Source organism: Crotalus tigris, unplaced genomic scaffold (assembly GCF_016545835.1).
Source record: "Crotalus tigris isolate CLP2741 ecotype Arizona unplaced genomic scaffold, ASM1654583v1 scf7180000017614.5298720, whole genome shotgun sequence".
NCBI classification, from domain to species: domain Eukaryota; kingdom Metazoa; phylum Chordata; class Lepidosauria; order Squamata; family Viperidae; genus Crotalus; species Crotalus tigris.
Window position 1 is genome coordinate 3,770,296 of NW_024096513.1, and position 22,254 is coordinate 3,792,549.

The window sequence follows — 22,254 nt, forward strand, 5'->3', positions numbered from 1 at the left end:
GCTTCTGACAAACAAAATTGGGGGGCACGATGGGGGGGAGAGCCAGATTTGCTTAACGGCCATATGATTTACTTAACAACCTGAAATAATTAACAATTTGTTTAACAACTATGGCAAAAAAGGGGGGGGACAAAATTGGGTGCAACTCACTTAACATGCTTAACAACACAAAACCTGGCTGTAAGCTGAGGACTTGTGTGTACCGAAATAATCTGCTTTCCACAGATTGGGCTTCTAGTTTTAAAAGGCCAGGGACACTGAGACAGAAGATCAAGGACACTTTCCTTCCATTGAGATAAGATGAAATTTCTACCCCACTTACCTTGTACAATATTTATTGCTCATTAATTGATAAGTGAGAACTTTAGGTGCACTGTTGACCTTCAGTAATAGAGTTGTACCAGACTTCATTCTCCATCCAACCTCTTTTATCTTGCCCGGAGAGCTTTAATTCAATTCTTCTCCTGTAGCTATTGTGGAGGCACGCCTGAAATTTTCTGTCGCTATTGTTTTGCCGAGATTTCATTAGGAATTCTTCGTGTCACCCTTCCCAGCGGAGAAGCCTCCTGAAAGCTGGGAACAGAAGTTCTCAAAGCCACTTTCTTCCTATTGCTTCGCTCACCTCTACATTCCACCCCCCATGCACACCCTGTCTTGTTTTTTGTCAATTGAAATCAGTGGTGCAGTAAACTAGAGTGTGAGCAGACGCCTCCAATACATGGAGAACACCGCAGCTGACATTTCAACAGATTAGTTGTCCTCAAAAGGAAAATACTAAACCAAAAGGGAAGCATGGGAAAGGCCTCTGCACAAAACAAAACATGGCAGCTTTGCCTGCACAACACACCAGAATCCGTGGCTTTTCACCTTGGCTAGGACCGTGGTTCTGTTGTCGTCGTTGTTTGAGTTGACTAGGATGTTGCATCAAGCAGCCTCTCTTGGAAGAATTCGTGATTAAATGCAGTGGGCAAAATCAACCGAAGGGTTTGGTTGACCAGCCAGGTGAAGTGGCCTGAGTTCCCACAGTACTTTCCTCACTTAATCATATTCTTCTGATTTTTTTGGGGGGGGGAAGAGGGGGGATAGGAGAGGTATTATTCTCACTGTGCACGAGAATTTCTTTTAGACAGCCTTTCGGAGTTTGCTTTATCGTTGGAGGTGGGGGAGGGCACACTGTGCAGTGAAAGAGAAGACCTTCAGCTACTTTCACAGCTTTAATTCCAATTTAATTTCTGTGTGGACCTCATCCCGTGTTTAAGAGGTTCCTAAGAGGGCCTGCATAAGCGCACTAACGCGCCTATTGTCCCTGTCACATTTTAGTTTTTTCTGTTTTGTTCATTTGAATTTGTAATTTTTGTTTGATGAATTAATAAAACAATAAAATAAACATAGCACAGTGCAACGCAGCATAGCACAGCACAGCACAGCATAGCACAGCACAGCATAGCATAGCATAACTACACGTCCCCTGGACTCCTTGTAACTAAACCAGTACAGAAACAGCGTATAGATAGTCCTCAATGTATGGCCACAGTGGGGACTGGAATTTCAGCCACTAATTCATAGGGTCATTAAGTGAGTTATCATGTCTACAGCCATTTTTACCATGGTGGGGAATCCAGCTTCCCCATGGATTTCTCTTTTGGGGAACTATTTGGGAAGGTTGCAAATTGTAATCAAGTGATTGCAAGATGCTGCAGTCATCTTAAATGCAAGCCGGTTGCCAAGCACCCAAATTGCAGTCATGTGACCACAGGGGCGGTGTGACAGTTGTAAGTCACTTTTTTCCAAGGCTGTCATAACTTCAAACTGTCATTAAATGAATGGTCATTACGTTGAGTCCTAGGGGAATTCTACCCCGAAGAATTTCTCCTTTGAAGGACATCTTGAAAGCTTTCTTTCCCCTGAAATTATTTCCTCCTTTAAAAGAAAATTATAAAATAAATTCTCAGGTAAAAAGGGAAAATGCTGGCTACTATTTTAATTGTTCTGATGGTCTTACTTTCAATTGCTCTTCAGTTGTGACAAGAATCCTGAGCAAGGTAAATCAGCAATCTCTCTGCAGCCTTCTTAGCAAATTAATGATTCTCGTGGAATGAACAGCACGGGGTAAATCCTACTTGTTCCCCCAGAGGTATTCTTAGGACTGTAGCTTTCAACCAAGATAGGAAAACTAAAAGAGTGGGGCTAAATGAGAGGGATGCTTGATCCCTCCTTATTTTTTTTTTCTAATCAAACTCCTGATAAATGAGCAGAGAAGCTTAATTCATGATTAATTCAATTACCTTCATTCAAGATAAACTGATCCTAGGGAAGAGTTTGAAGTTGAGTACATGGGCATAATGAAAGAAGTAAATATTCATTTCCTGCCTGGTTGTTCCCAGACCACAGCTTTTTATTTCTAGCAATAAACCACGCACCTACCTCTTAGTTATCGGTCTCCTGCAGAAATGTAGTGTGGCTGGCATTGGCATCTTCCTGTTTACCTGGGGAAAATGGGCTGCAAGGATTGACTTCCCACCGAATCCCCCACACAGAGCAAACGTGCCTAGCATTGCATTGTTCAGCTTGATTAGATTAGGTTCAAAAGAGAATGTCAAGGCAATTTATCAGATTTATCAGACTTCTACTGTAGCTAGCTTGGAAACCCAAACAATCTAGGAATTACAGATCTCATGATTTCCTTAAGGCATTTCCTTGGCATCTTTAAGAAAGGTGGACTTCAACTCCCCAATGCCCCTATCTGGTTGAAAAACGTTGCCTTAGAGAAAAGAGGATTCTCTTCTCTAGATTTGTGATTGGGGTGGTGGGACCTTAGCTCTTAAAGACCACATTCAGAGCTGCAGCCACCACAGCTAGGACCACAGCTCTTAAAGACCACATTTAGGGCTCCAGTCCCAAGACTACTGGAGGGACACCTGGTTGAAGATGGCGTTGTTGTTAGTTGCGAAGTCATGTCCAACCCATCGTGACCCCATGGACAACGTTCCTCCAGGCCTTCCTATCCTCTACCATCTTCTGGAGTCCATTTAAGCGCACGCCTACTGCTTCCGTGACTCCATCCAGCCACCTCCTTCTCTGTCGTCCCCTTCTTCTCTTGCCCTCCATCTTTCCCAGCATTAGGCTCTTCTCCAGTGAGTCCTTCCTTGAATTTTCCTCCTTAGGATTATGGCTTTGAAATCTGCTTTGTTGTGTAATACTTAATGCTCATCACTCTTTAACCATCCAAATCACGCAAAATGATTTAAGGAGAAGCAGTATCTAGTTATTTGCCAGTAGCAAGGTCAAAGCTCCTTCATATTGGCCTGTATTCATCCCAGAGATGGGATAATATAGAAGGGGATCCCTTTGCCATCTTCTGGGGCAGATACGATTGAATTAAGTATGTGTGTGGGAAGGGAGGGTTGTACCTATTTATTAAAATGTATTAACCTGCTGCCTATTGAGGTTTTTCAGCAATATGTAATTAAAAAACCAACATTAAAGGCAGCAATTTAAATGAAATATTTTTGAAAGGTGCATTTTTAGGTTGTGCGGTTGTTAAGGGACATTGTCAGGGAGAAGATTTATCAGAGTGGTTGCTAAGAGATGATATCAACTTGACGTTGCATAAATATTGGACTAGCACACAGAAGGAGGACTACATAGATATGTAGATAGATACGTTCACAAAGTCCTTAGAAATTAAGTTGCATTGGTGGAAATATTTTTAAAACGCACACAACTGCGAGAGGAAATAGTACAGGTTGCCCAGAATCATTATAGCGAAATGCGTAGTTATGTAAATTAAGCAAATATATAAATATGGCCATAATTCATTGTGCATCAACTGTGGCATCCTAATATATATTTTCTCACCGAGAAAGTCATCCAAGGTATCACATTGTGTCTCTGAGGATTTTGTAATTGAACTCTGGGAGAACGGAGGTGCTATGCATCAGCCTCTTCAGACTCAAAACAACTCAGCAGGCCATGAGTTTGCAGATGCAATACATGCTGGAAAAATGGCTTTTTTACTGCCTGTTGTTTCCACAGTGTAAGCCTTCAAATGGGCTTCATGCTGTGCCTTATCAGATTTGAGTTGATCTTCCTCTATCTGCTCCCTCATCATCCCTCTCACCTCTGCAGCTCCCATCCTTTGCGCATTACCAGTCCTCTTTCATCAAATAATGAAGGACCATTAAAGTCAGCGTTCAATCTCCTGAGGTAGGGACTTTGGGGTTTTAGGTCAAGGAGATCAAACCGGTCAGTCCTAGAAGAAATCAACCCCGACTGCTCTTTAGAAGACCAGATCCTGAAGATGAAACTCAAATACTTTGGCCACCTAATGAGAAGGAAAGACTCACTGGAGAAGGGCCTAATCCTGGGAAAGATTGAGGGCAAGAGAAGAAGGGGACGACAGAGAATGAGGTGGCTGGATGGAGTCACTGAAGCAGGAGGCGTGAACTTAAATGGACTTCAGAAGATGGTAGAGGACAGGAAGGCCTAGAGAAACGTTGTCCATGGGGTCACGATGGGTCAGACACAACTTCGCAATTAACAACAACAACAACTTGATGGGGTGGGGGAACCATCTTTGAAATGAGTTTAAGAGGACACCAAGGAAGAATTGCAGGGCTGTGTAGAAAGTTTTTAATGCCCTGTATCAACCAGGGCATCAGACTCACATAGAAAAGTAACAAGGACTTTTCCCAAATCCTTTTAGAATTCAAGTAGCATTTTGCAGGAGCCACCCTCATTGGTTCAGTGTCCCCAAAAAGAAAACATGTACCTAGTGATTCAACCCTCACTAGTGATGGTTCACCTTGAAGAGAACAATTGTCAACACTGCTAACATCGGATGTTTTTGTATTGACAACAGAGGGAAATGTGGCCATCTTTTACTTTTTGCTTTTAGAGTTAGATGATGCTGGGAGGGGGTGTGTGAACAAGAGTCCAGCTAGAGATAACAACACTAGACCTAGCGTGAGAAACAAGGTTATTGCAACCAGAGCTGATAAGGAATTGGTGGGTTGGAGAACTGGAGAGGAAGCTGCTTCAAGCTAATTGGGGGATGTGATTTATGACTATTAATTGAAGGAGGGAATTGTGCTTTGATACTATGTGCTCAGGGGAGGGGAATTTAGTGAGAAGAGAACAATTAACCAGTGGAACTGCTTGCCTCCAGTAGTTGTGGGCGCTCCATCACTGGAGGTTTTCAAGAAGAGACTGAACAATCATTTGTCTGGATGATACAAGTTCTCCTGTTCAAGCAGGGAATTGGACTAGAAGACCTCCATGGTCCAATCTTGTTATCTATGTTCTAAACCAGTCCCAAAGTGGTTATTAAAACCCCCCATAACCATCATCTCTCACATCAGCTAACAATTCCATGGGGAGACAGCTGGACACCCTTTAAGACTCCCACCATGTTACTGATTCCAAGACTGAGCAACGTTGTTCAACAGAGCTGATTCTCAGATATCTTGGTTGAGAAAGGATGGGTGATATGTGTGAAATGAACAACTTCCTAAAGAGGAGGAAAGCTTTAATCAGCTGGTGAGGCGGGAAAAAAAATACATCTACTGTATTTTTTCCCCACTTATTTTTAAGCACTTATACAGGGTTCTTTTTTCTTTTGATAACGTATTTTTGTGTTGGGTTCTTTTTTTCTGTTATCATTTTGAACACAATAATTTTTATTTTAAAAAGTTGGAGAAGTGGCCTCTTGAGACGGAGAGTTCAGAGTTTTAGGTTATGTCACTGAGAAGGCCATGTTCATCTCCCTCTTTGGGTAAAGTCATATGATCCCTGCAAGTCCTGAAAAGCTTTTTGTAGCTTGATCTTTAAAAAATATATATATATGGAAGAGTTTACCACTGATTAGTAGTCTGCGCTCACGATGGTGAATCCGTGTTAGAACACCAATGGATTGCCAAGCCTGAAAACATCAAATGGAGCTGATTTTGCAGGCATCCATCAGGGCTTTGTGAGAGACCTGGATTTTTGACACCATCTTGTTACTGGGATGCATCAAAGGCTACGTTTCTTCCATTTTCTCATCGGGCGTGCGCTGAGCAAATTATTCTTTTTGAACCCAGTTTTCAGTTTCATTTCATGTACAGATGAATAACAAATCGTGGAGCCTTGTTTGGAAGAACGGTTTGCTGAGGATTTGGAGGGAAAAGTGATTCACTACAGCATGCAATTGGCATGTCAAAAAGAGAACTCTGCATAAGAAACGGGAGGCTTCTGTAGGTATAATGATACCTTACCTTTATTAGACCTGATTGGAAATCAGGAAATAGCAAACTGGCATGCACGGTTTCGTGACACGTGGCTCGGCCAATGCTGTCAAAGCCAAAAGGTGTTCGGTTTGATTTAGAATAGTGCGAACTGCAGCGTGTAGCGCAAGCCAGCTGGCTGTGGCTTAGTGAACCATACTGAAGCAAACTGTGGCTTAGCTCAGTTGGAACACAAGCCACAGAATCTATCTTTGGACATGCTGTTAAAAATAGCCACAAATGGAGGAAAGAAGACCAGATTGTTGTGTGGTAAGCATTGTGGTACGTGCCAAATCCGCAGCATTCTTAATCATATTGTATTCTTCATGGAGTAATTATCCTGCCTTGGACTCAGTGCAAGTTCCACTTAGCATCCCGAAATGAGGAAGTTATGACCACTCTCAAGCCAGCAATTATTCAGGTGTGTTTCAACCATTAATCTGCCAACGTCTGGGTCTCTAGAGAGGAATTGAGAGATCAGAATTTAAAAAAACAAAGCAAGAGCAGAACGGAACAGAACAGGATAATCCTCGAGCAAAGCTGGAGTAATTTTAGAAGATAAGCAGTTATTGTCAAATTTCAGGAAAGCCAAAGTATTTATTTCTTTGTTTGTAAAGTTTATTGGCCGCCCATCTTACCACAGGATAACTCTGGGCGGCTTACAATATTAAAAAGACCCAACTATGAACACCTATAGACAATATAAAATGTTATAAAGACAAATACTAATTAAAATACTTCTAATTAAAATAACAGAATTGGAAGGGCCCCTGGAGATCATCTAGTCCAGTGGTTCTCAACCTGTGGGTCGGGACCCCATTTGGGGTCGAACGACCATTTCACGGGGGTCGCCAAACAACACAGTCGGCCATTTTTTCCCCCTTTTCCTTAGCTGTGCTACTTCCTTTTATTCTATTGGCTTTCGAAAGCCAATAGAATAGACTCTCTTGAATAGAGTCTAATTCTATTGGCTTTCCAAAGCCAATAGGAATTGTCCAGGCTGTCTCTGCCCTGCTGAGCCCGCCAAAAGTCCCATTCTGCAAACGGTGCTGCACCAGTTGAGTAGTCCTTGACTTACGACCGGTTGAGTAGTCCTCGACTTACGACTGGTTGGGGGGTCGCGGCATTAAAAAGGATGAGAACCACTGATCTAGTCAATGCCCTGCTCAGGCAAGAGGCCCTATCCACTCCAGACAAGTGGCTGTCCAGTCTCTTAAAAGCCACCAGTGATGGAGCACCCACAATTTCTGGAGGCAAACCATTCCACTGGTTTATTGTTCTGTCAAGAAATTTCTCCTTAGTTCTACATACATACATACATACATACATACATACATACATACATACATACATGCATACTAGAACATCCTCTACTTTCAGATTAGACCAATACACAAAAATCTAAATTTCATACATACATGCATGCATACTGAGTGCAATGAATGTCAGTAAACGAGCCACATCAATCCTTTGCACAATTGTGTCATATAGTTATATCAGTCTGATGTCATTGTAACTTCTAACAGATGTTACTACTGGTCAGTCACAGGACTGTGGGATTCTGAGTTAGGGTATGGAAAGTTGCTAATGCTGGCTAAGAACCCTTGACTGCTGGGTGTTGCCAAAATGATAAACGATTGACTGGACTTTGACAGATGTTTCTGGAAATTGAACCAGAGGCCTTGTGCATGCAATACACATGGTCTCTCCATGTGCATCTGGTTACCCTTTCACAATCTTTGAGAAGAATATAAAAGGCTGCAGATGTGAATGATGTTTGAGCGTTGTTTATGCCACTGATTTAATTTCACATCATGTTTTATCTTCATCCAGTGATATGGGTTTCAGAATACACATTTCACTAGGCTGGATAATTGTTGCACATTGCACGCACAATTGGCTTAATTGCACCACAATCTAGTTTGCCATAGACTGGTCTGTGTGTGTGTGTGTATGTGAGTGGGGGAGGAAGTTTTCTTTAAATTTGTTGTTGTTATGTTTCATCCAATTATACTCAAGCAAGATTTAATTTCACTGGTTTTTTCCCCCCAAAAAATAATGCTATGCTGTTCTAAGGTCCTTGAAAAATACTGTATGCTACTGCAGAACATGATTTTGATTTCATTTTGAAAAAGGAAAATTGTCTCTAGCAAAGCTTAACGCAAAGCTTTGCATGTTTGTCATGCTTTGTGCTATAGTTTTCCGATTGTTTTCTTATTCTTGGCAACCCAGTCTGCTTTCTTTCTACCCAGGGTTGAATTTACCTATAAAATCCCAAAGGGTAGGCCTGAGAAAGTGCTTATCTTTGAAAGCTGTGTTCATGTAAATGTTTTTTTTTTTTTTTTTCATAGCTAGAGGAAAATGGAAAAAGAAGAACTGCAAAGTAGGTTTTGGTTTTCAGGAATAGGAATGTTCTATTCTCTTTAAATGGCAATTGTAAATCCTTTAAATTTATAGATCCTCTAAATAAATATATAAATAAAATTGTACTTCCAAAACAGCTGGAAAGCAGAAGGTTTTTGAAAGGTTGGTCTAAATTGCTGGAGAGAGTCCCTTGCTGGCTTCCATTTATAAGACTTTTAGGGATTCAATCTGGGGACGTTGCTATGTATGCTTTGATGTTATTAATGTACAGTAGCTGTTGCTACCATTTTTTTTAATTCACATTAATTTGGGGGTCACTTTGGTCTCCCAAGCATGATGCTAAGAGAAACTTTAATTCTGCATCCATATCCAGCTAAGTCACAATTTTGCAATTTGTGGAAGAGCTGATGGAAAAGGAAAAATAATTGGTTCTGGGCAGAAGAAAGAAAGTTGATGTTGAGCATATAACTGCAGGATGGATATTAGGAGGGCTTTTTTTCTCATAAAATGCCCAGAACGGAGTTCCGGCACCTTTTTTGGATGGAACCTTGTAGGGTAGGCAAGGAGCATTGTATGACATGTGTGAGTTCCGGCACCTTTTTTTTTTTTTTTTTTAAGAAAAAAAGCACTGGATATTAGGATAGAACTATATTGGATTGACTCGAGAAAGAGCGTAAATAATTTACTGCCAATCTGCACTCAGCTGGATTTTTTTCCCAACATATCACCTATTTATTTATTAGATTTTTATCCACCTTTATTACTTTACGTATAAGTAACTCAAGACATCAAACATATCTAATAGTCCTTCCTCCTCCTATTTTCCTCACAGCAACCAGCTTGTGAGATGTGTTGGGCTGAAAGAGAGTGACAGGCCACACTGAATACAGATATTTCATTCAGCTAACAGGTATCCCTTGTCAAGTCCAGCTCAAGAATGACAGAGAACAATCCAGACAAAGTTCAATTCTTTATCTGCTTATACCCAATAGACAGAATCTTGCCACACTAAAGCCTTACTACTGTCAACCCAATGGATATAATTTAAGAGATTCTAGGGAGTGACTAACATAACTCTCTTTCTCTATGTCTTCCTATCCAACTCTGGGATATGCTGTCTTCTCTCCATCCCCCACCCCTTGGATTGTGTTTGTTCCTGAGAAACAGCAACTTCATTGTAGTCCAGTGGCTGTCCTCCAGCGGATGAGGAATTCTGGGAGTTGAAGTCCCTGAGTCATAAAAGAGCCAAGGTTGCCTACCTCTGGGCTAGACATACCTGGTTCCCTCAACCTTTCATCACATGCTTTAGATACCAGACCCTTTATCAACTTTGTTGCTGTTCTCTGCACACTTTCTAGAGTTTCAGCATCTTTTTTGTATCGTGGTGACCCGAACTTTGAAGTGTGGTTTCACTTGTGTGGTATAAAGTGGTATTATCACTTCTTGTGATCTTGGAACTTTCCCTCTATTGATGCAGCTTAGGACTGCATTGGGTTTTTTTGGCAGTTGCAGCACATTGCTGGCTCATACTTGAGTGATGGTCCACTACTAAGGTACCAAGATCCCTCTCACGGGCACCACCTTTGAGCCAGGCACCTCTATTCTATACCCATGAATTTGGTTTTTCCTGCTTGTGTGCAGGACCTTACTTTTCTCACCACTGAATTACATCTTGTTGGGTATCTAAACCTTGGGAAATAGAGCTTATCTTGCAAAAGGAAACTCTCAAAGGAGTGTTCAGAAATTGATCTTGGAGAAATGATAAAAGGTAGAAAATGGCCAACGCACATCATCTTGCGTCTTTCTTCTAAGGCACTGAAAGAGATACAATGTAAAATACTCATTTAACAACATAGTTGTTTAACAACATCAGTTTGGGTCTTTCTGCTAGAGCACTGAAGGAGATAAAATGTGTAATACTCATTGAACAACATAGTTAAATGTTATCAAGTTGGGTTCCATTCTTGACAATCTTTGGACAAATGCTTCTCATTTCAACTTGACTTCAACGGTAACTTATAGTTTTTCCAAGGACGTCACAGTGATCTTCATCTTCTCCATCCACCTCCTCTTTCTGCTCCCTTCAATCTTGCCAAGGATAGTTATCCATCATCTCATGTGTCCAAACTATGTGAGGTTCTGCTTACTGTTTGTTACCTCCAGAGAGTAGCCAGTTTTTATTTGCTTCAGGATTGATTGACTAGTTCTTCTTGCAGTCTATGGTGCTCCTAGGAACCATCTCCACATCCACAATTAAAAGGAGTTTATTCTCTTTCTCTTGCTCTTTCTCAGTGTCAGACTTTCGCGGCCATACGTTATCACTGTAAAGATCATTGTTTTAACTATTCTTGTCTTTTTTGTCATAGAACTATCTTTATCCTTCACGACTGTGTCTACATTTGTCATTGCCCTGAGAGTAATCTCCTCTTTACTTCTCCATCAAACTGTCCACTTTTAATTATTTTTGAGTACATGAAAACAAAGAGGCTAAATCAGCTTCTTTTCTCCACTGTCAACTGTAAGTTCACTAATCAAGTGGCTGATACTACCTTTGTTTGCTACCGTATAGTATTAACACAGATGTATTTATTTATTTATTTGATTTCTTTTAGTCGCCCATCTCAGGAAACGAGTCTGGGCGGCTTAATACAGATGTTCCACTTTCATAACGTTGTACTACTAGTAGTAGTTTATTAATTGATTAATCTTGTGACCTTAGCAATAAAATAAGGTAAAATAAAATGTAGCACATACATTCCGTAACAAAGTAAGTAGGAGGAAATAGAATGATAAAATACATATGTGGTAACATAAGAAGTCAGTAATCAGATAAATGACTCTCCCTTACAGGGTATCCCAATTTGTTCAATGTATCTCGTTCTTAGGATCACTGCCTTAGTTATAAACTTAGCATTCTGCATACAATATGAACATTTGAGCTTAGGAGGAAATACGACAGTCTGTGCTTCAGATCCCAATGGGCTGTTCTTCCCAACAGCTCAAAGCTGAAGAAGCTTCTTGGATAAGAAGCAAAACATCATCAAAGAAAAACAAGAAAGTCCAGTTGCCTCATGAAAAAACATCTTTGGGATAACTATGGCCTGGATGACTGAGAATCTCCCTAGACATTTATACCTCCCTGTCATTATTTTTCCATGTTTTGAATACTCTGTTTCTCCAAATTTACTACTAAGGATCATTTCTCATTCATTGTAAAAGTTTCTCAATTATTTTGACACACCGGAACTCAGGCTAGTTAGGAGAATGTAGTAGCAGCACTCACATAAGACAAAGAAATAATTGCTGGGCTTCTACAAAGTACCCAGCCCATTTGGCTCTCCTTTTGCGTATTGTACAAATGCGATCATTGGACTAAATTATATACAGCAATGTTAGATTAAGGGATGAGAACCAATTTAAACATTTCAGCGTGAGATGATGCATGAATACTTATTAAAAATTCATAATGAATATTCCATTTCCATCTTGAATTAATATTCCAAAGGATTTTGATAGGCTGGAACGCAACTGAAGCCAATGCAAGGGAAGTCAACCAAGATAAATGAAGGCCTTGCAATTCTGGTATAGATATAGATGGGAGAGATCAGACTTGGCAGCAGAAAATGCGAAGAAGATCCAACTGCTTCAGTGGATAAACTGAATATAAGCCAGCACCGTGATGCATCTGTTAAAAAAAAAGAAGAAGAAAAGAAACATTTTAGGCTGCATTAAAAGAGATGGCATCCAGTCTATTTCGAAACTTAAAAACCTACAAGAAATGTTTGAAGCAGCCAAATGTTTTAAGCCCAGAAAAGTGAAAATTTGGGAGAGATCTCCTCCAGGCAGAAGACGGAGCAACATTATTTTTGGAGTAGAAATGTCAGTCACACAGATTTGGGTTGAACGTTAAAAAAAAGCTTTCCAACCGAGGAAATTTTTCAGCAGTGAAACAGCCTGCCTGGAGAGCTGGCAGGGCTATGAGATGGATGGTCACTTGCCAGCAATACTGCAGTTTCATCCTTCATTGAAGATCCTGCAGTGTGCAAGAGGCTGGACTAAATCACCTCCAAGGCCCCATTATGATTTAATGAGGCATCTTTATCGGTTCCTACCGATAGTAGCAGAAGCAGATGATGGCAGACAGCAGCTTTTGCACAGCTTCAGTGAGGAGAGGCCACCATCCTCACCAGCTGCTGCAAACGGCTTGATAGATACTATCCTGAGCTTTACTTTCCCTCTGTTTTTGTCAACACTCATCTCGTCCTTTGGGTACTGGTGCTGTTCAAAAGAAGATGGCAGGCGAGGTTTGTGCAAGATTCACCAGCTCTGTTGACTACATGCAACTCACAGCCATTTACTTTGAGCTGCCAGACCTCTAAGGGAGGCCAAGCGGCACCATCTGGTCTACTGGAAAGGCTGTTTTTTCTTAGCTACTGATTTTAGATTTTTGTGCGTTAGGATTTGGGGCTTATAAGAGGATTCCAGATCTCTGGCTAATGAGAAGCTCAGGTCTTACCACCAAGGGTGACTAACTATGGGGAGGTCGTCTCAACAGCTGGCAGGACCTCATCCACCTTCTCTGGATTCAGAAGCTTGGGGATGAGTAGAGGGGTGCCAAAGCTCTAAGCTAAACAGAGAAGGGGGGGGGGAAACACCTTGGAAGAAGATAATGCCAACCATTTCACAATATTGCTGAAAAAGTTATAGTTCTGTGCAGGACATTGCCAGAAGTCGACGTAGGTTTGTTTTTAAGAACTGGCAGAGACAAATATAAAGGAGTCCAGATTAAGGAAACATCCTGACCGGTAAGGGGAGAAAAACATCATGAGTTAGACAGGGAAACCAATCTAAGTTGCCACATGTTGTTCTTCAAAAGTTTACTTTTCTACTTTCTTGGTCTAAAGTTGATTTTCATCGGAAACCTAATGTTGACATTCAGCCTACTACTTCACCAAATCCACCATCTCTCATTTATATCTAGGCTGAGCAAGACTCATGATCCTTTAGGTTTATAAAATCAAGAATAAAATGGAATCTTACTGGGAAAAAAATGTTCAAGCCTAAACCTGTTGGGGAGAAGGAATTAGTCAAAGTGATGAAGAAGAATGGGAAAGGGTAATGGATCTGTATTATCGTTGATGATGCTGTATTCCAATTTTTGGGGGGACCACTGAGGCTAAATCTAATCATCATAGGTCACCAATATACCGACAGCATCTTCTCTAAGATGAAGAGGAGAAGAAGGAGAAGCTGCAACTGCTTTCCAGACCCTTAATTTATCTCCTAGCATTGGGTTACAAAAGATTTTTCCCAGACCCACCACACTTTCCCCTCTGCTTGTCTTTCCCTCTTTCCAGATAACACAGGAAAAGGGAGAATTGAGGACATCCCAGATAAGTAACAGCTTTTGGACACCACAGATTGGAGGATTCTACAAGCAAGGAATACACAGCCTAGAATTGCTCTTAGCAGACTTAAAAAAAACAACTCCCCGGAAGACAGACTTTTTTAAAGACTTCTCTGAGTTTCAAAGCCTCTTCCAGACTCTCCTCCAGATTCTCCTCCTTTTCAGATATTTTCCTATGATGAGGTGGCATCAAGGCTTGCTTTTCTCCTTTGTCCGGTACTTGTTAAGTAGTACTTAGACTTAGATAAATGCATGAGAGAGTCCGTGTGTAGCTCTGGAACTGAAATGTCATCTTGTGCTTTGTTGCTGGCTTCATCTGAAACAACTTGTTCCATTACATTTGCTGCTTCTGCTGGCAAAAACAGCAGCCATGCAGTTCAGTGTCATAGAGCTGAATAGCAATTCTTCTTCAGAGCTGCTGTCCACAATGGCTTATTGCTCCATACGTTTTTGGCCTGTGGAGAGATGAAAAAGGATATTAAATTTGATCCCGAGGTTTCACTGCTGGATCTGTGTTCCTGAGCAATGAATTCATACTCCAATATTTTTTTTAAAATGTTAAAGTTTATTATAAATTAAAATACAAATGCGAACAAAATTTTAACGCAGGCAGGCAGGAAGGAAGGAAGGAAGGAAGGAGAAATAGTGATTTTTTTCATTGCAGTAGAATACAAAAAAAGTTACAACCTGCAATCTTTGTATAACAACACAAAATCATTGCAATCGTCAAAACCCAAAATTAGAATTTTATATTTTTCATTTTTGAGTACAAAACCCAGAAGTGGTTTCCCAATAGAAACAAAATTAGATTTTTTTTTCTCTTTTAATTAGCATAGTCAATTTTGCCCTCTCTGCCAATCTATCACCTTTACTGCCACCATCCATTGTACAAATTAGGATGCCTTTCTATATTTGTGCATATAAATTTTTTTGCTGCTGTTAACATACATAGTAAGTTCCAAATTTTTGTTCAAACTCTTTGTCCATCAAACCTAAGAGGAAAAAATAGGGGTTTGTTTTTATATTTAAAAATCTTCTGAATTAGTATAAAAATCGGATCCCAATATTTCTTTGTTTGTCACAACTCCAGCAGAGATGATAGACAGAACAGAACTTCACTAGAAAAAAAAAAACCTGCAGACAAACAGATTTAAGTTCACATTGATTTACACTCATGCCCCAATCTTGTTATAATTTGGGATTTTCCTTCTCACAACATTGGCTGCTACTGATAGGACCTGCTAGTGAGGAAATGCACAATGTTGTTGCCTTGGACTATCGCAAAATGTGGCTAGGAGAAGAATAGGAGATGCAGTTATCATTTCTGCATTAATGTCTTGCCCTTATAAAGGTTGCATTAAAGTAACTTTAATGCTTTTTTGGGAGAAATACAGTATATTTGCGTTGGTTTTTTTTTTTTTTTTTTTGTATTTAAATATTTGCAACCATAGGTTTTAGCAAACGACATCAAAAATTACAGCAATCATGTTAGTTCAATACATCCCCTCTAATGTTAACAGCTGCTATTTGTCAGTGTGTTCTTTCATATCTTCCTTACAGCCACTGCAAACAATGCAACTTGTTTTGTTACCTGTTCATCTCCATCAGGCAACAGAAAATAGATTTTTTTTTCTTCCAAACTGAAACTAATATAATTGAAGTAACAAGGGCGTAATGAATCTAGCTCTAAGTTCCCGATAAAGTTTGTTATGAAATAAGCAATGGGTCAAATCTTCCACTTGTAAGTTATTACAAATGAATAAAAGGTGTGCAATGCTCTATCCTTTGTAACTTCGATCCAGAGAGACTGTCGGCAATGCAGAACCCTAGAACCAAATTCTAAGGAATCCTCAGACTCCTTTATAACGAGTTAAGTCCATTAAGGCAGAGATTCTTTTGAATCCTTCGAAAAGCCTCTTAGCAGATTTCTTCCCGCTTGGGCTGAGCAGCCATTTATGAGATAAGCCCTCAATTGTGTTGTCTGCTGTTCTCTGTTCTCTCTTCCGTTCCTTTCCAGCCTTCCTGTAATCTCTCACCATCAGCTGCTTATTTTATTCAGTAGATACTTTCAGTTTGCATGCACCCTAATTTTATCTGTCAGTCTTTTGCATCTTGTCTGAAAAACCTGTCCGTGAAACCCCCCCCCCTTCCAAAAGGGACCTTCAGAGACCAACGTAGAGAAGGAGAGCCTGGGGTGGAGTCAAAAGAGGAATCAGCACAGAGTCTCTATGTAGCCACAAACAGACTAAATCCAACCCCTCTTGAATTCTGTTAATCCTTACTTAGTGCCAAAATACTGTTATCCATCAACTGAGTAGATTCTTGTACATACGTAGGCATAAGCAGTAAATCAGTTTAGTTGGAACCTCACACGTGGTCCTGGTCTTTTGCACCTGGCAACTGTTATTAAAGTTGAAACATTAACAAATGCGATAAAACACGGGAGGGGGGGATTTATTTATTTATTTATTTATTTATGAGACTTATATACCGCTTTAAGTGCAAGCACTCTCTAAGCGGTGTACACCAGTAAGCAATGTATATATATATATATTTACATTGCCCCCAACAATCTGGGTCCTTATTTTACCTACCCCGGAAGGATGGAAGGCTCAGTCAACCTTGAGCCGGTGAGATTTGAACTGCTGACCTGCTGAACACAGTCAGCTAAAGTGGCTTGCAGTACTGCACTCTAACTGCTGCGCCACCTCGGCTCATTAACAAGGTTAGGCAGAACTTGCTACCACAGCCCTCCCCATATATAAACAGTGAGGATTAGTTACTTTTAAATATTTATTTTATTTTATATATTTTATATATTTTTATATTTCTCCTATGCTCAAACATTTCAGAGATTGCTGTCCTTACGAAGTAGGTTTCACTCGTAACTCTGTCCTCTCTTCATTTCAATCTCTCTCTTCTATGTGAAGCTGGAAACTATGACCTAACCAGCATTTTTCAGGCTCGGCCACTTTAAAATGTGTGGACTTCAACTCCGAGAATTTCTCCAGCCACCATGCATCTTAAAACTGCTGAGGTTGAGAAGCACTACTGTAAACTACGGTGTACCATGAATCGAAAAGTCTGGTTTACATCATGTTGGTCACTGGATTTTTCTGCCTATTTTTCACCCCTTCTCATGGTGCGTGATGTGGTTGTTGGTAGGAGCCTGCTCAGTTGCATCGTTCTTCTTTGAAGGAAAATACATTGTAGAACTCAGACAGTGGTTCATCAAGACCAGGGGTAGGCCACCTTGGCTCTTTTATGACTGGTGGACTTCAACTCCCAGAATTCCTGAGCCAGCTTGGAAACATCTCCCTTTCCCCTCAGCATGGCTGGCTCAGGAATTCTGGGAGTTGAAGTCCACCAGTCATAAAAGAGCCAAGGTCGCCTACCCCTGGCCTAGGGCCTAGGCCACTGTTTCTCAATCTTGGCAGCCTGAAGATGTGTGGACTTCAACTCCCAGAATTCCTCAGTCCGCATGGGGAACTATGGCCATGACTCATGGACTTCAACTCCCAGAATTCCTGAGCCAGCATGGGGGAATATGGCCCCTTCATGACTTGTGGACTTCAACTCCCAGAATTCCTGAGCCAGCATGGCTCAGCTTGGAAACCTCTCCATTTCCCCTCAGCATGGCTGCCTCAGGAATTCTGGGAGTTGAAGTCCACGAGTCATAAAAGAGCCAAGGTGGCCTACCCCTGATCTCGACCACCTTGTTGTTCATTCTGCTCAAGATAGGTTTGAGGAGAAGGTTCATGAGGGATTCCTACTTTGGGAACTAAAGGGGATGGAGATGATGATGGTCTGAACTGAAAGAAGAACATCTTGAATTACTCAATCCTTCATTAAAGGACTTTTGCTTGTGCTTTTTTGTGACAGTGGAAGGCCAATGGCTGGACTGGGGATCCTGGAGCCGGTGCTCAGTGACATGTTCCAATGGGACTCAGCAGCGAACCCGCAAATGCAGTGTCTTGGCTCATGGCTTGGCAGAGTGCAAAGGAGCTCATGCTGATGCCAGGGAGTGTCACAATCCAGAATGTTCAGGTAAGGGAGCTACCTTTATTCACTGTCTTTAAAAAAAATCAGGCAAAGGCCTGGGATAAACCCAGCACAATGGCAGACGGGTGTGACCAGTTTGGCTATGCATATCATCCCCCACGCAGCCCAGCAAGGTTGAGGAAGCGTGAATTACAGGCTGCAGAAAGGTATCGCTAATGATTTTTTGGGTTTTTCATTCTGTTCTGTTGGGTCCACTTCTTGGAGACAGGTCCAGGATAACTCACCACGGCCAACTTGTCATAGCATCTCACCATGGTTGACTCACCCTTGATGACTCGCCACGGCCAACTTGCTGCGGAACAATTCAATGCGAGATAACTCAAGAGAGGGACAAGTGAATTACAGCAAACCTTGCTTTAGGTTTGAACCTTCTCAAGTTACAAGTGTTCAAGGCTGGGGTGAGCCAGAGCACGGAGTCACTTGTCCCTCCCGTCCCTCTATTGAGTTATCTCGCATTGAATTGTCCCACGATAAGTTGGCCATGGCGAGTTGCCCTGAAGCAAAACGGCTGGGATGAGTCAGCTACAGCGAGTTGTCCCGTTCCATTTGGAGATTGCCTGGGGAAGCCCCTGCAGTTCTCTTGACTTTTCAGGGCTGAGAGAAAACAACTGGCCTAAAAAGCATTCAGCAGGCTTCATGCTTATGGTAGATTTGGAAGTCATGATCTCCTAGTTCAGGGGTAGGCAACCTTGGCTCTTTTATGACTCATGGACTTCAACTCCCAGAATTCCTGAGTCAGCTATGCTATGCTGACTCAGGAATTCTGGGAGTTGAAGTCCATGAGTCATAAAAGAGCCAAGGTTGCCTACCCCTGTTCTAGATTCTAGCCTAATAACTCACTGCGATACCAAACTGGCTCTCATGTCTGATGCTAGTCTTGGATAAATACAGCTTCTTGGAAACTGCAAGAGGGCTTTGTAGCCCTCATTTATTGTCAGGTGGAATTTCTTTCACTGATTTTGAAAAGTTTCTTCCATCTGGGCCAAGTTGCCTCTTATGACAGGGTTTCCCAGCTTGTGGGCCATAGCCCACTACCGGGCCACTGCCTACTGGCCACCTGGCCACATGAGTGGCTGGTCAGTGCAGGCGTGTGCACAGCCCCTCGCACGAGCGTTGCAGGCATTCGCAGCCCCATTTGCGCAAATGTCACTGGTGTTTGTAGCTGCAACTGCATGAGCGTCGCAGGTGTTTGTGGCCCCATTCACACAGCTGTTGCATGCATTTGCTGCCCCTCTCATCCGAGCATTGCGGGTGTTTGCAGCCCCATTTGCGCGAGCGTCATCGATGCTTGCTGCCCTACTTGCATGAGCACTCACGGCCCCACACACGCGAACAACAGGTGTTCATTCACGTGCACGTGAGCATACATTCACACATCCCCAACGAAACCATCCCTTCTTTCCTCCCTGCCCCCCAATCCCCAAAGGTTGTGGAACTCTGTCTTTATGAGCCAGGTGACCAATGGATGTTCCATCTCCCTTTCGCTCCTTTTTCAGCCTGTTCCTAATTTCTCACGGGAAGAATCATTCAGTCAATTTGTTATTCAGGAAGTGCTACTAGGCATAAACTCTCAAGTGTTTGAAATCAACACCTCACGGTTTGTCCCATGTCAAAGCGGTAACCAGGAGTCATCTGGGTAAGGTCCTCAGTACCCTTTTAAACAGGAAGGAAGTTGGTGGTTCATACCACCAATATAGGCAATTGGCAAACGCTGACCATACGAAACCATTCTCCAGCTTTGATTGACCAGCACGTTGAAGATTTTGACTCACCCCTTCCTTCTAAGACTAAGCATCTGATAAATATTTGATTTCCATTTCCTGAAGTTGTTGCTCTCTCACTACAACTTTACCGTTTCTTCTTCACTGCCCAAGGTGATATATCTCTTAAAGGAGTCTGAGGTTGCTGAATTCAACAAATAATTTTTGAACAGCTTTTCCCCACTGTCTCATTGATCTCAGGACCTTGATGAGGAAAATGAAGTCTCCAGTCAAGCAAAAGCAGGGATTTATTTAGAGGTTTTTGTTGTTGTTTTTTTTTTTAAATACTACCAAGCTGATTTGCCAGTTTGGCCTACAGGCATTTTTAAAAACAAACAAACAAAGCAACTGAGATGAAACAGCAGAAAAAGAGATAGCATTTAGCTAGCATTTTAAATTCACCCAGGATGAGAGATGAATAGAATTTAATTTATTTATTTCACTTTCATCAAGCATTTGTTTTAATGAGCTCAAGTAAGCATGGGGCACCAGTTCTTGTTTTATTCTCCCAACCACAGGTGTGAGATAAGTTTGTGTGACCAAAAAAAAAAAAAAAAAACATTTGGCCCAAAGACATTCACTGGTTGAGTTTAGAGACGAGCCATATGCAAAATGTCAAATCTGAATTGTTTGACGTCCCAAACCACCTTGTTTTGACCTCAGAATAGTCGTTTCAGTGGCAAATGATCTCTTTGCAATTTAAAACAAGTTCATTTGATTAGTCTGAAGGTGTTTTGTGATAGGAATAGAGCTATTTCTTAATTGGCCCTGGCTACTTTGAACCTGAGGGAAAACATCTTTTGAATATGGAACACTTACTGATGGGCTCAAAATAACTCTTTCAATGCTCAGTCCAAAATGTTCCAAATTCAAGATATTTTGTGCCGTTATATTAACCCCTAAATCTCTCTGGCTCCATCCAAGTCCAGTTGTTGCCAAAAATATACAGGTAGTCCTCAAATTATGACCTCAGTTGAACCCAAAATTTCTGTTGCTAATCAAGACAGCTGATAAGTGAGTTTTGCTCCATTTTACAACCTCTCTTCCACAGTTGTTAAGTGAGTCAGTGCAGTTTTTAAATTAGTGACACGGTTAAGCTTCCCCATCGACGTTGCTCGACAAAAAGTCTCAGAAGGGGATCACATGACCCCGGAACACTGCAACCGTCATAAGTACATGCCAGTTGCCACGGGTTTGAATTTTGATCCTGTGATCAGGGGGAGGCTGCCACAGTTGTGAGTGTGAAAAATGGTTGTGAGTCGCTTTTTCGGTGGTATTCTAACTTTGGTCACTAAATGAACTATTGTAAGTTGAGGACTTACAACTGCATTAAGCAGAAGTAAGCTTTGCTAAATGCTGCATCTGAAGGCAGAACAGCAGCTTTGCAGTGAGAAAGATTTTTAACCAGGGGTCTTCAAACTTGGCCTTTTTATGACTTGTGGACTTCAGTTCCCAGAATTCCTCAGCCAGCCATGCTGAGGGGAAAGGGAGAGGTTTCCAAGCTGAGCCATGCTGGCTCAGGAATTCTGGGAGTCATAAAAGGGCCAAGTTTGAAGACCCCTGATTTTAACTCTGTCATGAAATGTTTTCATGAGGACTGAAACTCAGCCATGCTTTGATCTTGGAAAGTCTTCTGCTAAGGAGTGGCCATGATGTGGGACCCAAAGTCTTCCTTGCTACATCAGGAATGCCTGGAGAATGATTGCTGACCTAGATGGCAGCAAATGGGAAGAAGATAGCCTGTAAGGATTTCAAAATCCTGACTCCTTTCCTTGGCAAATAGTACACCTCTCAGTTTTTATGAGCCCGATTTCAAACTATGCCCCAGAATCCTGGCATAATATTGTCCAAACCCTGGGCTACAGGCTTAGCAAGTCCTGGTTAACAATTAGTTTGGAGCAACAGCTGTTCTTTGTAAAATCACAAGTCTTAATGCAGCAAGTTTGGAGATGACAGCCATCAGGCAGGAATGACAGATGGCTTTGAGCTGCTTCTGGCAGATTCTTCCCTCAGAATCAAGTTTCATTTGCCAGTTTTTACTGAAGAGTGACAGCTGGGTTTGGAGATGGCCACAGCATTTTAGTCAGCGTTTCTCAATATCCACCTCTTTAAGATGTGTGGCTGGGGAATTCTGGGAGTTGAAGTCCACACAGTGGTGGGAGGTTGAGAAATACTCCCTTACGTTCTTCCTCTCTGATTAATGTTATTCGTCTTTTTCTTTTCTTTCTTTCTTTCTTTCTTTCTTTCTTTCTTTCTTTCTTTCTTTCTTTCTTTCTTTTTTGGAGATTATTTGGTGTGTTTGTGTAGGCTGTCCTTAATCCTGCAAGGTAAATCATTGTCTCTTCCTGTTTCCAGTGATTGGATGGTCACCTCGTTCCTTTCTCAGATTATGTGAGGT

General features: G+C 41.5%; 1 protein-coding gene across 8 annotated transcripts in view; it reads left to right on the forward strand.

Moving 5' to 3' along the window:
- The window catches only part of ADGRB2 (adhesion G protein-coupled receptor B2), a 202,711-nt gene that overhangs the window by 91,590 nt on the left and 88,867 nt on the right, over window positions 1-22,254 (forward strand). For all 8 annotated transcript variants that reach the window (XM_039329614.1, XM_039329608.1, XM_039329651.1 and 5 more), the window contains one exon: window positions 17,917-18,081. In XM_039329614.1, coding sequence (XP_039185548.1) covers window positions 17,917-18,081 — 165 coding nt within the window. The remainder of the gene's footprint in view (window positions 1-17,916; window positions 18,082-22,254) is intronic.